The sequence below is a fragment of the Perca flavescens genome, chromosome 10 (assembly GCF_004354835.1).
Source record: "Perca flavescens isolate YP-PL-M2 chromosome 10, PFLA_1.0, whole genome shotgun sequence".
Classification (NCBI taxonomy): domain Eukaryota; kingdom Metazoa; phylum Chordata; class Actinopteri; order Perciformes; family Percidae; genus Perca; species Perca flavescens.
This window is the reverse complement of record NC_041340.1, coordinates 20,131,008-20,147,809: the sequence shown is the minus strand read 5'-3', so window position 1 is coordinate 20,147,809 and position 16,802 is coordinate 20,131,008. Positions and strand designations below refer to the sequence as shown.

At 39.6% G+C, this 16,802-nt stretch overlaps 2 protein-coding genes across 5 annotated transcripts; both read left to right on the top strand.

Moving 5' to 3' along the window:
* The first annotated feature begins 961 nt into the window (after window positions 1–961).
* ube2ka (ubiquitin-conjugating enzyme E2Ka (UBC1 homolog, yeast)) lies at window positions 962–7,153 on the top strand. Of its 4 annotated transcripts, none has more exons than XM_028589120.1 (7): window positions 962–1,337; window positions 1,968–2,061; window positions 2,294–2,352; window positions 2,473–2,555; window positions 3,555–3,654; window positions 5,520–5,648; window positions 5,744–7,153. In XM_028589120.1, exons 1-7 carry the CDS (start codon window positions 1,275–1,277, stop codon window positions 5,816–5,818), a joined length of 603 nt encoding a protein of 200 aa, XP_028444921.1. In that variant the 5' UTR covers window positions 962–1,274; the 3' UTR covers window positions 5,819–7,153. The 4 variants fall into 4 exon arrangements, with proteins under 4 accessions (XP_028444921.1, XP_028444923.1, XP_028444924.1 ...); XM_028589121.1 differs by lacking the exon at window positions 962–1,337 and adding an exon at window positions 1,344–1,406; XM_028589123.1 differs by lacking the exon at window positions 1,968–2,061 and having other exon boundaries at window positions 1,264–1,337.
* Window positions 7,154–9,310: 2,157 nt separating this feature from the next.
* LOC114563112 (neuronal acetylcholine receptor subunit alpha-9-II) lies at window positions 9,311–14,533 on the top strand. The gene is made up of 6 exons (XM_028589914.1): window positions 9,311–9,546; window positions 10,229–10,374; window positions 11,446–11,600; window positions 12,810–12,990; window positions 13,157–13,508; window positions 13,716–14,533. Exons 1-6 carry the CDS (start codon window positions 9,498–9,500, stop codon window positions 14,477–14,479), a joined length of 1,647 nt encoding a protein of 548 aa, XP_028445715.1. The 5' UTR covers window positions 9,311–9,497; the 3' UTR covers window positions 14,480–14,533.
* The last annotated feature ends 2,269 nt before the right edge of the window (window positions 14,534–16,802 follow it).

Here is a 16,802-nt window from a genome sequence, read left to right as displayed (position 1 = left end):
TAGATCAGACTAAAATTTAACTTTCATATATTTTACAGATGTACAATGCATTTATTTCAAATTTTATTGTCGAATGCACAAAGTAAAAAAAAAAAGTATTTTCAAGTGGTATATCCACTTTATTCAAATACCTGAAATGATGTTTACTGTTTGACACCGTTTATATACTGTCCATGTTTGACACGGACTGTGTGAACCTCCACGGGACAATGACGCCCTCTAGTGTCACAGACCGCAGCTCTGATGAAACAATGTGAAGGACAGATCTGTCTTTTCTTTAAAAATAAAATGGGGGAAATACCAAAAAGTATCTTTAATTGTTCTTCTCAAGTGTTTCTGACGAATTTTAACTTACTGTACATATTTGTCCTTATCTGCCTTCAAAAGCATCGGATTTGTGTACTATATGTGAGACAGGCACACACGTTTGACTTGGATCATCAGATGAAAAAACAGGTGCTTGTTGCAGTAATGGAAAGCTGCCTCTTCAGCTTCCAGGCAGCGCTGCGACCGTTGACTTCACGGCACCTTACCCTAACCCTAACCTTAACCCATTGCCTAATTCTAGTGCCTTCCAGGCAGCGCTTCCTGGAAGGAGACGTTGGGGGCTTAAAACGCCTCTTCATGTTCACTTCAAGTATTAGTACTGTGCTTTAGACTTGAAAACAAGTGTTGCCTAACTTAAATACGGAGTGAACTTTCCTAGACCATGGTAATATACATATTGGAAGGCACATGTAACCTGCTAGTCATTATGTGAAACCCGGTTTAGGTTTGTTCTGAGATCACTTTTATTTTGCATTAAAAAATTATCTAACATGGCCCACTGACCTTGTCTTTCCAATTATGTCTTTTCCATCATATACTTTAAATTGAAAAGATCTAAATATCAACAACAACAACAATAATAACAATGGTAAATGATTCATCATTAACAGATCAACCAATGGGAGAAGGCGTACAGGATGGCAATACAGATCACGTGATGCCCTCTCCTCCAGACTGCATGCAGTTTGGTATTAAAATGTTTTCAGTACAACCAACCATTGAGTTGTTACACATTTGATATGATAGATACACGTTGAGCATTTTTTAACGAATTACAACATCACATTGATAACCGGGACTGACGGCGCTCGCGGCGAACAGCGTTGCAGCTGTTTGTTTGAGGTTGTATCCATAAAGTGCAGAGCTACTGAAGGCAGAACAAGCTAGCTAACGTAGTCAGGTCGGACGGCGACGAGGCCCCAACCGGACGGGAACACGGGGGAACCATGGCCAACATCGCAGTTCAGAGGATAAAACGGGAATTCAAGGAGGTGCTCAAAAGTGAAGAGGTTGGTTGTCACGTTTGTCAGTTAATGTTACAGCTTTCCCTGTTTATTTCTTTGACTACGAGGCTGAATGTGAGTGACGCGTCGCTGGCTGTCAGCTTCTAGCTTTAGCTAACGTTACCTGTATCAGACACGGCAGTGCATCCGGCTTTACTAATAGCTAACGTTACTGGCGCTAGCCTTTTAATATGCCACTGTGGGGAAGTTACAGCGAAGGACGTTACTGTTGTTAACAAGCAGTTTATCTTGTTACAGAAGCATTACCAGAAATAATTGAGTGTCGAGGTTATGTTGCTAACGTATCTGGCTAGCTTACCATACCTTCTATGGGGACCAAGCTAGTTGTGTTAGAAAAGATGGATAGATTGGTGTGATGATCGGCGTGTAAAGGTTTGCTCTCACATTTGTCCTCCTGGATCTGCATAGATTCGTCTCCATTTACGTTAGAGGGCGTATTATATGTAGATCCGTAAGATGTGAGCAACAAGTTGAGGTCAACTTTGGCTAATGCTGCGGGGGGTGTCAACTTCTGCTGCATCGGCAAATTTGAGTTTGACAGCAAGTTATCTTAACGCTTTGCAGTCTGCCTGTCTGCTGAAGTTATAATGCTTCTTTAACTTTTCACTCTTTCAGACGAGCAAAAACCAGATAAAGGTGGATCTGGTGGATGAGAACTTCACAGAACTTAAAGGGGAGATAGCAGGGCCACCTGACACACCATATGAAGGTGGGCTCATTTAGATACACCGCTAACCTGTATGCATGGTTGGACAAATTCGCGTCACTGACAACAATTTTATTTTTGAGAGGGCCTCACCAACTAACTATTGCAAGAGTCTTTTAATCCCTAATAATGTAAACCAAAGCTATTTGCATCTTAACTGTTACCATTTTATTGCATTCTTGAACAGGCCAGTCGTGATTGTTGAATAATTGTGATACCTCTCATTTTATTACAGGGGGTAGATATCAACTAGAAATTAAAATTCCAGAAACTTATCCATTCAATCCACCCAAGGTAGGGATTCATTATAACTGTTCTTGTTACTGATAACCATGCATGGCTTCAGCAATTTTCAATTAACTGTGTTAATCTGCAAATGATTTTCTTTGACCCCATTTTTATTTAATCTCTCAGGTGCGGTTTATCACAAAGATCTGGCATCCCAACATCAGCTCAGTCACAGGTGCAATATGTCTGGACATTCTCAAAGACCAGTGGTAAGTGAATGTGCGCCAGCATTCCTTACATTCTTAATCCATTACACATCCATCATGAAATACTTTTCTAGTCCGGTAAGACAGGGTTTACCATACCAAAGCCATAAACCTTTCTAAGTTGCTGCTCTAATGCCCAACCCCTGTCAACAGTTAAATAATAACACAATCCTGTTGTGAGTAATGTCAACTTTAAAGCTATACAAATAGCCCCAATATGCACTGATCCAATCTCTTACTTATTACAGTACATTGATTAGGGGTGCATGATATATTGACTCAATATTGTTATTGCAATATTATATCGAAAGTGTCGCAATATGTATGCAATATTTTGTGGAGCGCTGCGTCCCGTCAGTTAGCTGTGTGGCTTAGTTGTGTTTGATATAGAGCCCGCTTGAAACGCTATAATGATCATCATTTCATTGGCCAGTTACCGTGCTACTTGCACATGTTGGTACACGTCAGCGCACGGGTCCACTACATGACAAACCCTATGGAGCAAACCACGTGTGTGCATATTTTGACAGAGTGACTGTGTAAGTGAAGAAATAGACAACAAAACGGTCAGTTGAAATAAACTTTGTGTTGTAAGAAAATTTGTTATGAATCTATTTTGATACGTTTTCCCTTAATTTTACATAGGTTTTAAAATATAAAAATTTATATTGATATCGCAATATTCATAACCAATATCACATTTTGTCAATATCGTGCAACCCTAACATTGATACAATATAAAACATAGGTGCAACAAAGTTAAATAGATGAGATGATGTGGAAAGCATTAGTTATTTTTTTTTTTTGTGTGTGTGTGTTCAGGCACACTTAGATCAAAGGTATTCAAACCAGCTGGTCCACGATCATGTCCAGTATTGAAAATATTCCTCCACCACTCCCATGCAGTTTTACAAACTTTTGGGAAAACACATCTGTTGGAGTCCATGAGGAAAGTTGACCTTATGTTGGTGTTGCACTAAACATTCTCCTCTGTTCTTTCAGGGCAGCAGCTATGACACTGAGGACAGTCCTCCTGTCACTACAAGCCTTATTGGCAGCCGCAGAACCAGATGATCCACAGGATGCCGTGGTAGCCAATCAGGTGGGTCTGCATGTGTATTTATGCTTTCACTTTTGTTTAACAAATTTACTGTGGATATGTATTTCTATGTTTTCCAGCAGAACAACATATCATAACCTATCATTACTCATATCGTACTCATTTCCATCTGACACGAGATATATTCTATATTCTATTCTGGTTATTGTGGACAGTGTGTAAGATACATTTTTGCTTTAACCCTTTGAACTTTGCAATATAATTGGTCCGCCATTGCCTACATTGGTATGTTTCCTTATTGTGATGTCATATCTTGGAATATCTTCAAATGCTTCATATCCCTACCATCAGTACAACCTAAGTTAAAAGGTCATGTAAGTCAATAGACAATAATAATTAATCAAAAGTATTTAAATTGTGTCATAAATAAAATACAAAATTGGATGTGTTTTCATCAATTTTTATGAAACGCATATTGATCCAAAAGATTTAAAAATGTAGAAACATGAACAAAATATTTCTTAATACTCTTAATACATACTTTACAGTGTGTAAAGGTGTTTTGATAGTTTCATCTGCAATAGAAATGGTCCGCCAGCTGTTTTACACCGGACGTAATGTCTAGTTGTCACTTTGATCATGATATGCACCTCACACATCTGGATATATCAAACTCTTATGGACAGGTTTCCATGGAAACTAGGTGGACATGAATTCCTCTCCAAAGGAACAATTGCTTATTTCTTATGGCGTGTGTTTGGAATTTTGTAGATTAGGGTGACCGTTGTATTTTTTTGCTAAATGACTGTTGAACAGAGCCCATCATGTACTTGGCACACCGTTGTGTACATGTACTAAGTGTTATACATTTCAAATGCTTAACTATGAATACAAATATGATTTCTTTGGGACACTGTAGCTCTGGAAAATATGGAAGTGCCCTTGAATCTATTGTGTTTTGCTACTTTTGTTTGTTCAGATATTTGTATCAGGTTCATCTGTGTATGACCCTGGATTGTTACCTTAAATGACCTTATATACGGGTGGATGCATTATGCTTCTTTCTGTGCTGCACACCAGTTAATTGTTACAATGTTAAGTTATATTCAGTGCAGTGCTAGTAAAATGAACTGTTGTGAAATATCATGTGTAGGCAGTGAGCTGTTTACCCTTCACCTGCTTTTTCTTATTGAAAAGATTATCCTACTCTATTAAACACATTTCAACACCTACATACTATCCCTAATCCTTGTGTCATGTTGTAACATAATCTATTGCTTAGCAACCCACATCCCAATGAAACTCTCATGAAGGAGTGAAATGAAGTTAGAAAATATTTAGTTTAGTATGAGTGGTTCAGAAGGTGTTGCACCTCCGATTGTATTATAGCTGCACTGAAAACAGCATGAATATTTGACAGTAACAATTTTCTAACTGTTGTGCATAATGACCCTTTCAGGTCCAAAACTTAATACGGAGCAGCAGTTTATTTCTTTTATCTAACACTTTTGTTTGTTTGTTTATTAACAGTTTTAAATGCTAATAGTGTATGATGATGAAAAATCTACACCTGCATTACATTTGACAAAATGCAACACAGCAAGGAAACAGACTGCTGGGCAGCACTGGGCAGAAATGACTGTCTGGCAGACTGCAGCTCTACTAGTTCTTCTGGCTCTGAATGTCTCAGCTGTCTCAAACTTTTGCAGATAAATTATTTTTTTTGGCAATCTGTTGTGGAGCCACATGTACAAAATGGTATAGATGGATCATAAGTGCACTACTCTTCTGCTCGCATATGTGTTGGGGATCTAAACTAAGTAGAAAAGCACAACGTTTCAGTTGAAGGTGGTGTGCTGAGCACCTTTTTACACAAGCTTACTGTTTTTCATTTGTTCATCGCACAGTACAAGCAGAACCCAGAGATGTTTAAACAGACAGCGAGGCTCTGGTCTCATGTCTATGCAGGCGCTCCCGTCTCCAGTCCGGAGTACACACGCAAAATAGACAAACTCTGTGCCATGGGCTTTGAAAAAGTAAGTATTGCTCTATTCCCCCCCCACTGTGCATTGCACTGCTGAATTCTGCTGCAGAATAAAACCCTAAATGTTTTTTTGTTTTTCCTCCCTAGAATGCAGTAATAGTGGCGTTGTCGTCCAAATCCTGGGACGTGGAAACAGCGACAGAGCTACTGCTCAGTAACTGAATCTTGACCCTCTCATCTTCTCTTGATCTTTACCCCCGTCTCCATCTCCTCCTCACACACAAACGCCCTCTCTCTTCCAAATTCCTACTGTCTCAAGGCGTCTTTTTTTCCCCTGTTGCACCCTCTGTTTCACAGTGGATTCCTCACCTCCACTCTTCTCCATCCATCCCTTTATCCCCTCTGTGTGGCATCTCTCCTTCCGGCTCATCACCTCTGCTGTACCACACTTCAATCAGTCGCTCTGTGAGCTCTTATCTCTGGTTTCTTTAAGTTTATTCAACATTCCACTCAGTGCTACAATCAAAAGTTCAACCACATCTTCATCCCTTTTTAAAGCAAATGCTAGACTTAAGACCCCGCCCACGCCTGCCACTCTCCCAGCTTTTCTGGCTGTATCCAAGAGGCGGCTGTCAGCGGCTTATCCTTGCCTATGCAGTGCATTTACTTTCATCTGTGAAAACCATTTTGTAGGAGCAGGTCAAGCCATTCAACTAGGCTCTTTTGGTCCTGGTCATGATTTTTATACACTTATGGGCCGGTTTTCTCAACAGGGATCGAGTCCGAGACTTAACACATTTTAATCGGTATCTATTTTGTCATTTCTTTGCACCGTGTCCAACATCACTTCCTTTACTCATCTCACTCCTACACAATGAACGGTTAGGGCGTAATATAATGGGATAGGGTACTCTATATTTAGTAGTATACTAAAATTTTGGGACCCTTCTGAATCATTATCTTGTGCCATCACTGGAAGGTTTTGAGGGCACTACAACATTTTCACTTAAAATATGGACCATCGAATAAAATTGTGGTAAAGTAAATTTAGTGCACCAGGTATCAAACATGGAGTTATACAGACATCGTATAGAATGAGGCTTATTCCCTGTTCTGGAAACCAGCTCATAAAGTGTCACCGAGGTGTTCACACAGTAGCCATACTCATTTTCATGCCTTGTCTCTTCTCTCACACACACACACACACTCACTCACACACTTCAGCTGTCTGAATTCAAACCTCGTGCAGCAAACCCCAGCTCTTATCCCCACACCTGTTCTTGACATTGCTTACTTCACCTGTCCCTTTCCTCACATTTTTTAAAAAGTTTTATTTGATTTTGGCATCCTGCGGGAATACATTTGGATTCTTGTTTTTAAACTGAAAGAAAACAAAGCAAACAAAGACATGTTGAGCAGTAACAAAACCTGTCACAAGTCTGGATGGAAATATTCAAAAAGAGTTTGAAAAATATTGCATCATCTTAACTACGCCAACAGATAAAAAATGTCAATGATTCATCTGTAAATAAAGATATTAAAGTCTGTGTAAATTAATCCACACTGTGTCCTTTCTGTGACATGCCTTTGCTGAGCTATGTGACATTTCTTAACTGGAATAATTTTCCACCTAGAAAATACAATAACAAGAAACTACCTGGCAACAATGTTCAATCAGTACATCAGTCAGTTTCTTAAAAGTTTAACATCAGTCACAATATTGATGAATAGAATAAAACTGTTTACTGTATGTTCTTTGGTGTTTAGAATCCAACATGTTAATAAGCTTGTTTGGCTGTGCATACATTTGAATAAAAACTAGGGTGAGGCACTAAATTTACAAGCCCAACAGAAATTGAACCTACAGGGAATTACATTGCCAGTGAAAATGGAGCAAGCAAGCCAATTTAGATGAAGAATGTGCATGCAGAAGAACTGGCAAATGGATTATGTATAATTGCCTTTTCTGTACAGTACTACTTTGGATTTGTACAGGAAGCTCATTTTTTTAGTGCGTTTGGAGTGTCAACAAGGAAGTGATACAGGCACTTATAATGTTCAGATCACCTCGCTTGTAGTGAGGCATGCTGAGAATGAGCACAATAACAGATGGTGTGCCTGGTGGCATGTTGTGCCATGCTATACCTCTCCCAAGAATCCCTGGCAATAATCAGAACACTGCATTTTAGTCTGCATACTCGCACCAAACAGGAGAAAAGCTGCCATTGATGTTTTTATGTCTGCTGATAAACAGCAGTATGTTGTGATCCTTTGAAGGACCTCAGTGACAATATTAAAGTGGATTGACTGTACAGCGCTGCGCCTGCAGCACAGTGAACCAGCCTCGGGTTTCCCAGGCATCATGTGTGACAAAAGCTCATTTTGTATCCTTCCACTGGATGCTGGCATATCTCTCCTACTATCTGGAACTCCCCCAAGCATCCCAGAGCAGAGAGGACTGTACAGCATAGGGCTGAAAATAAGAGCATGCTTTCTGGCTCTATTGGCACTCAAAAACACTCTTTACTATTAAAATGCACACCAAATAAATTAAATCGTTGCATTATTAAAGTGTTGAAGGTTCCTGACTTCACCACAGCAAATAAACCTTGTAACAGACATGCTATTCATTTTTATGTTTACACACATTGGAAAGTAAAACTCCCACAGTATTGCTGTTGGGAAATAAAGTGTCTGTGATGTAACAGTGAGGTTATAGTTGCCTTTTTTTAAATAGTTTATCATGGCACAACTGTAAAATACAGAGGAGGATTAGGGCCACATGTGAAAACTTTATTTGAGTTCTGAGTTTAAAGTCAGAATTCTGACTTTAATTTCAGAATTAGATTCATATTTTGCATAGCTTTGCTGTAGGGCAATATGTCCAGTGTAAACTAATCATTTTAGGATAGCTTCCTTGGCACTCCTCTTCACTAGATAATCTATAAATACTCGCAGAGCAATGAAATATAGCGTTTTTATTAGCGTTTTATGTAACCAAGGTCCATGGTAATCAAGGTTTATTATTCCAAATAGCAATTGTCTTCTGATAATGTTTTGTTTATAATCAGTATAGTCGTCTTCAGTCTGTAAAATGTAAAAAATAATGTGGCCATCACAAGTTACCAGATGTTTACAATTGCTGATTTTCTCAGATTAATACATATTACTTTATTGTTAATACTTACCCTTTCTGTTCATATCGGGTGTTTTTTCAGACTGGTTCTAATTTACCTTTAAACTACTTGCTGTGGTGCGTCTTCAACAAAAAAGATAACACATTCAGATTAGTTGAATTTTAAATAAAAACTATAATTTGCAACTTTTAATGTAGAAAAGAGAACTTGCAGAAAGTATACCAAGTTGGCTACAGATAAAAATCTGTCCCATCATTTTATGGTTTACTTTACAAATAACAATAATGACATTATGTTGTCCACATCTAAATAACTAGCTATAATATTAATCATGCACCACTTGATTGTTTGTACTGAATGATTGATTTCCCCGTCTTTTCTCCCCCATACATACCTTGCTGGTGTTGGCAGTACTGTATGTTGTAGGAGCAGGCCAGCAGCTCACCTGGCTGCAGGCGTTTGATTGACAGCTGAATAGCCCAGTGTGTGGTGAGGCGATGATTCGTGGGCATCCTGTTTCTGCTGCTATGTGATAGCCGGAGTTTTATTCCGTGTCTCAGTCAGCAGACATGCTGCCTCCCCTGCCAAGCAGTGAGAAGCTGCCTGACCGCGAGGACGACCAGATGAAACGGTGCCCTGCTATCTGCAACTGAGTTCAACTGGGGTTGAACGGGCGCCATGTAGGCCTGTTAGGGGATGACACCAAAGGGCCCTTAGATTGCTGGTCGCAGTTACCTTTTATTTCTTCTTGGAGGTGTTAATAAATGCCCACGATGATTCCAATAATCTGTCTGGCGATTCTGCTTCCTGAAGGTGAGTCAGACGCTCTTGCTTGCAGAGAAATTATCTATGTGCCTTTGTTAATTAAAGAGAGTGTGCTGTCTTTAACTTGTTAAAAAAGGAACGCATGAGGTTTAACAGTTCTAAATGATTCCCCTGCTGTGTGCGTAATTACGCACAAACCGCTGTGCCTTACAAATTGATATAGCAGTTGACGTCGACATTTATTTTTTCATGTGGGTTTCAAAACATGTTACCAAACAATCTAATAAACCTTATGTGAAGTGTATAAGTATAAAACTCCCATTTAAACAAGTTTACAAATAATTTGTTGGGCTTTCTCCTTACGATTCACTGAGAGGGACTGAAATTGCCCAACATAAACGAAATAATTATTCATACAATAGTCTTGCATTATAAAAAAATATTTAGTCATCATAAATGTATGGCCTAAACATGGATGGTATTCAGAAAAGAGTAACAATAAACAATCACAACAGTTTTTGAAATTAATTAAAAGACACAATTAGAATTATTAGAATTATTAAGGAAAATACTGTTTAAGTGTTTCATGGTCTTCATAGTGGTGCCAGTACCGACAGAATCATCATCATCATTTCTATCTCAGTATTGGTACAAAAAAAGTACATTAAAAAGCAAGTTTTTTTTGTCAATAACTTGAGAATGACTGATGACCCCATCTTTCCCCCTCCAGTGGCTCACTCGGCTCAGGGTCACTATGCCCACAAGCTTCTGAATGATTTGATGGAGAATTATTCCAGCGCTCTGCGGCCTGTCGAGGACACAGACAGAGCCCTCAATGTCACCTTACAGATCACCCTCTCTCAGATCAAAGACATGGTGGGTACTAGCTTATCGGCAAGATCCTCAAATCTAAATTCTTAAGTTGTAATTATATGTACTGAATATTATGGTAAGATATCAATTATGAAAAAAAACTTGATTTTCTTACTTTTTAATATTATTTTGATGGCTAACGTGTGACTATTTCAGCCATTACTAAGAGCTCATTAGAGCACCATAACAAATCAATAAATAATCAATCTATTAATCAATAAAGTCAACATAACATTTCTTGGACAATCAATTAGTCAAACTGCACCCCTGCTTACAGTAAAACTACCTACAGTAGTAACCCTGATGATGACACCATAGCTACACTCAAGCTAGAGCCCAAACATGAATATGTTGAATTTGGATTACATTTTTACCATTTTTTTTTTTTTTAATCATTACTAAGACGGTGGTCACCAATGGATGAGTTTGGAGATGCGGATGTTTATGAATGACCTCTTACTGTACAGGCCAGGCTCACTGTTACTCAGCTGGCTCAGGTTCCTGTTCAGGTTCATTGCTGTGTCAGCCCACAGTGAATTAGCACTTGTGTTGTGCACACGTGTTTGGGTGTGTGTGCTTGAAAAGAGAGAAAACAGCTCTCCTACTTAATGTAGGGCTGATAGTTTGACTAATGTTTGGGAAGCGAGGAGTGAATGGCCAGAGAAGGAATAAGATAGTGTTTGTGTTGGAGTGTCCTATTACCCAAAGCGTTTATGTTTTCATTGGATCGCTTCAGTAAGGCTCTGGCAGCAATACCAAGACCACCCCCACCCACCCCCATCAGCAAGCACCTCTACTCATCCACCTGATATTGACAGACAAGTCTGGATTTCAGCTGTAGTGATAATCTGAACCCCTCGTAATGCTCATAGAGAGTTAATGAGCAACAGAGAAATGAAAAGGAGACCAAGAGGATCCTTCTTTTAGCTGCTGTTAGTATCGATCCATTGTTTGTGACAGTTGTGACTGTGTGTGTGTGTGTGTGTGTGTGTGTGTGTGCGTGCGTGCGTGCGTGCGTGCGTGTGTGTGTGTGTGTGTGTGTGTGTGTGTGTGTGTGTGTGTGTGTGTGAGAAGGATGAGAGGAACCAGGTGCTGATTGCTTACCTGTGGATCAGGCAGACGTGGCATGATGCCTACCTGAAGTGGGATAAAGAGGACTATGACGGGCTGGAGGTGATCCACATCCCCAGCAGCCTTGTGTGGAGGCCCGACCTCGTTCTCTATAACAAGTACGCCCGTACGTCACACACACACACGCACGCACGCACGCACGCACACACACACACACACACTCACACACACACACACACACACACACACACACACACACACACACACACACACACACACACACACACACACACACACACACACATGCACATTTACACAGCAGTAAATAAAAGTCTGCTGTCACTGCTATCAAAACCTTGATACTGCTCCTACGGCTCGTGGCCAGTACCTGCACTCCACATAAACTCCATGAATGCAGTCCGAGCTACAATGAAAAAGACACACACAAAAAAAAATACAAGAAAGATGCTGTAAATCATTTCAGTTCTGTTCTTCACTCATCTCTACACCATGTGAACGTAATCTGTTGTGACAATAAATGCATTACCAAAAGAGACAGGAGTAGCTTCTTGAATATGTCCTTCAGTTGTGCAGGTCAGTGGAGCCCTCTATAATAGCTATTCATCATGTAGTGACATTGAAATGATATTAGTCCAGCCATTTAAATATATGCCGTTTGATTAGGCTCTGACGCTCACAAAGACACTGTAATAATTATAGTGTAATAATAAGTAAAAAAATGGCTCTAGAAGCATTTAAGGTGACTTTTTTTCTTATGCTCTATGTAATTTGGCACTTCACTAATAATCTCAATAATTGTAAGATTATCATTATACTTTTACAGTAATAATCTTAAATTATATGACTGCAGAGTAAGTGCAGTAGTCAACACAAATTTAAATAGATTAAAACAAATAAAATTAGGTCAGCCTAAACATTTATTAGAAATATGCAGCATATGTAGGTAAATGTTTTTTATAAGCATTTTTAAAAGGTTGTCTTACATGATCACAGCCACTGTCAAACAGAATTCATACCGTTATACATAAGTATAAAGTATTGTAATTAATCTATATTTAATTAGCCATAATCATATAATATATACAATGCACAAATGCTTTATGTTATGAGTTATTAGTTTATTAGGGGTTAATGGAGTCCATTACAAAAACCCTGCAATAAATGGATCAGAGATCACAGTGTATAGAATCAACCTTTTAGTGTGGGTTATATTGCAAGCCTTTTGTATTGGCTCATATTAGACTGTGAAGGTGTGTTTAATACACAGGTAACTCAGTCTCAAAAGCATACAATATTCACCATTTAACCAAATAACACATTTGTGTCAACTTTTTCACCTCCTCCAGAGCTGACGATGACTTCTCAGGGCCAATGGACACCAATGTGAGACTGCGCTACAATGGAGAGCTAACCTGGGATGCTCCTGCCATCACTAAGAGCTCCTGTGTGGTGGACGTCTCCTACTTCCCCTTTGACAGCCAGGAATGTAACCTGACTTTTGGTTCCTGGACCTACAATGGCAACCAGGTTTGTAGAAAAACCTGTACCATTCTCACTTTTTATCCACAAGGATGATGATGATCTGTGTCATCTAAATGTATCAGGTCAGTTGACTCGGTTAAATGATACACTAGGGTAACTGAGCTGATTGTATACCTCCTCAACACCAACTCATCCATTACCCTAATTCCAGGTAGACATCATTATGGGCATGGACAGCGGTGACCTGTCAGACTTTGTGGAAAATGTGGAGTGGGAGTGTCACGGGATGCCGGCCACCAAGAACGTCATCATGTACGGCTGTTGCTCTGACCCGTATCCAGACATCACCTATACAGTGCTCTTGCAGCGCCGCTCCTCCTTTTACATCTTCAACCTCCTCCTCCCCTGCTTCCTCATCTCCTTCTTGGCTCCTCTGGGTTTCTACCTGCCTGCAGACTCTGGGGAGAAGGTTTCCCTCGGAGTGACCGTTCTTCTGGCTCTCACTGTGTTTCAGCTGATGGTGGCTGAGAGCATGCCTCCATCCGAGAGTGTGCCCCTTATAGGTAAGAGTGTATTTGCTTAGGATTGTGTTAAAGCCAATATGTACAGCATCTTTAGAGGTATTATAGTGGCTTGCAATCACGTCTATGTAAGTACAGCCTGAACGCTGCTAGTATGGTTTTATATCTGAGTGAAATCTCTACAGGCAACACAAGACATAAGTCAAATAAGTACCTATTTTTGTTGTTGTTTTTGTTCCTGTTACACAGGGAAGTACTATATTGCCACTATGACCATGGTCACGGCCTCCACATCTCTTACCATCTTCATCATGAACATCCACTTCTGTGGTCCAGAGGCCAAACCAGTCCCCCACTGGGCAAAAGTCCTCATCATTGACTACATGTCCAAGATTTTCTTTGTTTATGAGGTGGGCGAGAACTGTGCCACTGCCTCCTCCTCCTCCTCTTCATCGTCTTCTCACTTCTTCCAGGATGACATCTGTCATCAGCACCTCAACTCCCAGTTTCATGCAAATGGTAAACCAGGGAGCCACAGTAGCCGACAGGACTGGCAGGGTCGCAAAAACCCCAGACCTCAGACCCCCAAGCCACAACACCACCCCAGACTGAAAGCCCAGCACCACATCACCAGAGAAGAGAGGAGCCACTTCCCCAGCTTTGCACCTGGGAAATATGAAGGCTCTAATGGGAAAATCCCAACAGGTGACTGCTGTAAAGAAGACCAGAAGGTCCCCTGCTGCCCTGAAGACAAAAAGCCTCCACCTCAAGGCCCCTCTGTTACCTTCGGCCCATGTGTATTCTGCAGTCACGGCAGCGGCTTCTCTGGTGTGGACACCAAGCTGGTGCGCAATGTTGAATATATTGCCAACTGTTTCCGAGAGCAGAGGGCCACATGCGCCAAAGGGGCAGAATGGAAGAAGATCGCTAAGGTGATGGACAGATTCTTCATGTGGATCTTCTTCATCATGGTCTTCCTCATGAGCATCCTCATCATTGGCAATGCACCATGATGCTACAGATTTCTTTATATTTAACTCAATTAACTCTTTTTGCTTAAATAAAACTATTTAGTTTTTTTTTATAAACATGTACAATGAAAAATATATGGACTTTGTAGCTTTTGCTTTATCATTAATAATAACAGTGTAGATTAAAGGGATTTGAAATGAAACATTTGACTTTGCCTTCACTGTTTTTATCCATGTACATATATATAGCACATGCACATGTTTTTGAACAGTGACAAAATGTTGAATCTCATGATTTCTTAATTGATAATATAGTGTCCTATATCAACTTTACATTCTCTGGTCATCTAAAACCAAACAAAATGGACCAAACTATGATAATACATGCAGGCAGTGCAGAGTACTTTTAATTAAAGGGAAATTAAATACAATGCATTTTTGTTAAATCATTGTTTTCTGTTGACTGCCATGCGTTTTGGCTACTTTTCTTCCTATACAGTCCTTACCACCTCTATTGATAGCATGTTGTCAATGTTCAGCATTTTACCATCTCCATCAATCATGGCTTTGATATGTAGCTACTTTAGGTGCTTTATCATCTGACCATTGAATACATGTAAACGGATCTTCTATTAAGTTAAAATATGACCAGTGGAGAGACAGCACATGTGTTATTCACTACAGTGTAATTAGACGCCTGGGGCTGAGAGACCCAGCGTCAACACACCCTCCGGATGTGGAGAATAATTTCTCTGTTCAAAATCATCCAGTGAATAGTTAATGAGCAAGCTTTGTTTGTAGCGCAGCCAGGGCAGTGAAGATGTAAGGTAATATGGAGCATAAATTATGTAACACAATGAGCACACCCCCACTCTTCCGAAAACCCATACCTTAAACTTGGAAAGTCAAGTCAATGTGTGTTTGTGTGTGCAAGGTGAAAGGAACAGGAAAGAATAAAGAACAATAAGGAAGGAAAGGAACCTAACATTGTTGATACCAGAGGTGAAAAGTAAACTACATCCATTCAAGTACTGTACTTAAGTAGAGTTTTGAGGCACTTGTACTTCACTTAATATTTACATTTATGTGCAAGTTTCTACTTTACTAGATTTCACACATAAATCTGGTGCTTTTTCATAAAACGTATGTTGCATTTATTATGTATTGCTATAGATTTGTATATACCTCTTTTAAAATGACGCACTACAGTAGGTAGGGAATGTGAATGCAATAAACAGAAGAGGCAGAATGGAGTCAGATTGATATTGAAGGAAACAGGATATTAAGCAATTATCTCTTCCAGATTTTTAATCTCAATAACTTAATCTTACAGTAGAGGGCGCTCATTTCCCACATAACATTTGGGTGGTGGATGACCCAGAGCTTAATTTTAAAGCTACATGAGTGCACAAGATCTGCACCTCAGAATTATTCCCCATGTTTTTTTTTATCAGCTACTCACAACATTTCACAACTGAGAGGTGAAAAAAGATTAATAGTCTAGTTTTAATATTAGTATTAGTCATCAATGGTATTGAATGGCATATGCCTTACTGCAATTCCATAATTAAATCTGGAGGCTATGTAAAAAATGCTGGGGCAGCAGGCAGCCCGCCTGTTGATTGTTTGGTTGAGTCTCGCCAGGGTGGGCTCTGTTCGGAAGAAATCACATGAGCCAATGTCAATGTTTTTTTATCCTCTGTGATTTTCATGCTGAAGCACGATGCATTTGATATAAGTTAGAATATCTTAAATTTTCTGTCTGCGAGAAGCCGACTGCATTGCTTTCTATTAGAGCTCAGTGAGTGGCAGGGGCCACAGCAGGCTATAATCGCCATGGGAGACCAGGAGAAGTGTGAACCATGTAATGTGGACAGGCGTAGCAGCTCAGGCACTGAAGGAAAAGACTGCTGGGGAAATTCCCATGTGCTTCACAAAATTGCAAATGGAGAAGCATTATCTAGCACTAGATTTACAAACAGAATGAACAGTATTTCCACCACTGACAAACCAGTGGTGGAACAGAACTAAGTAATTTTACTCAACTCAACTTTACATGAGTGTTCCCATTTTGTGCTATTTTATTCTAATACTCCACAATATGGAGTTCTTTTTGCAGATTTAAGATTTTTAAACATATGGTCATTTTAAAACTGACAACCAGCTGCAGCATTTACATGCTGCTGACATGGTAATTCATCAATCATAATAAAACAATAGGCTATAATAACGTACTCATAGATATAGTTTTTCTATATCTATGAATGTACCACTCTTAGAGGGGCCATTTTGCATTATGAGTACTTTTACTTTCCATACTTTACGTAGGCTATATTTTGCTTTTGATATTTCACTTTGACTATTT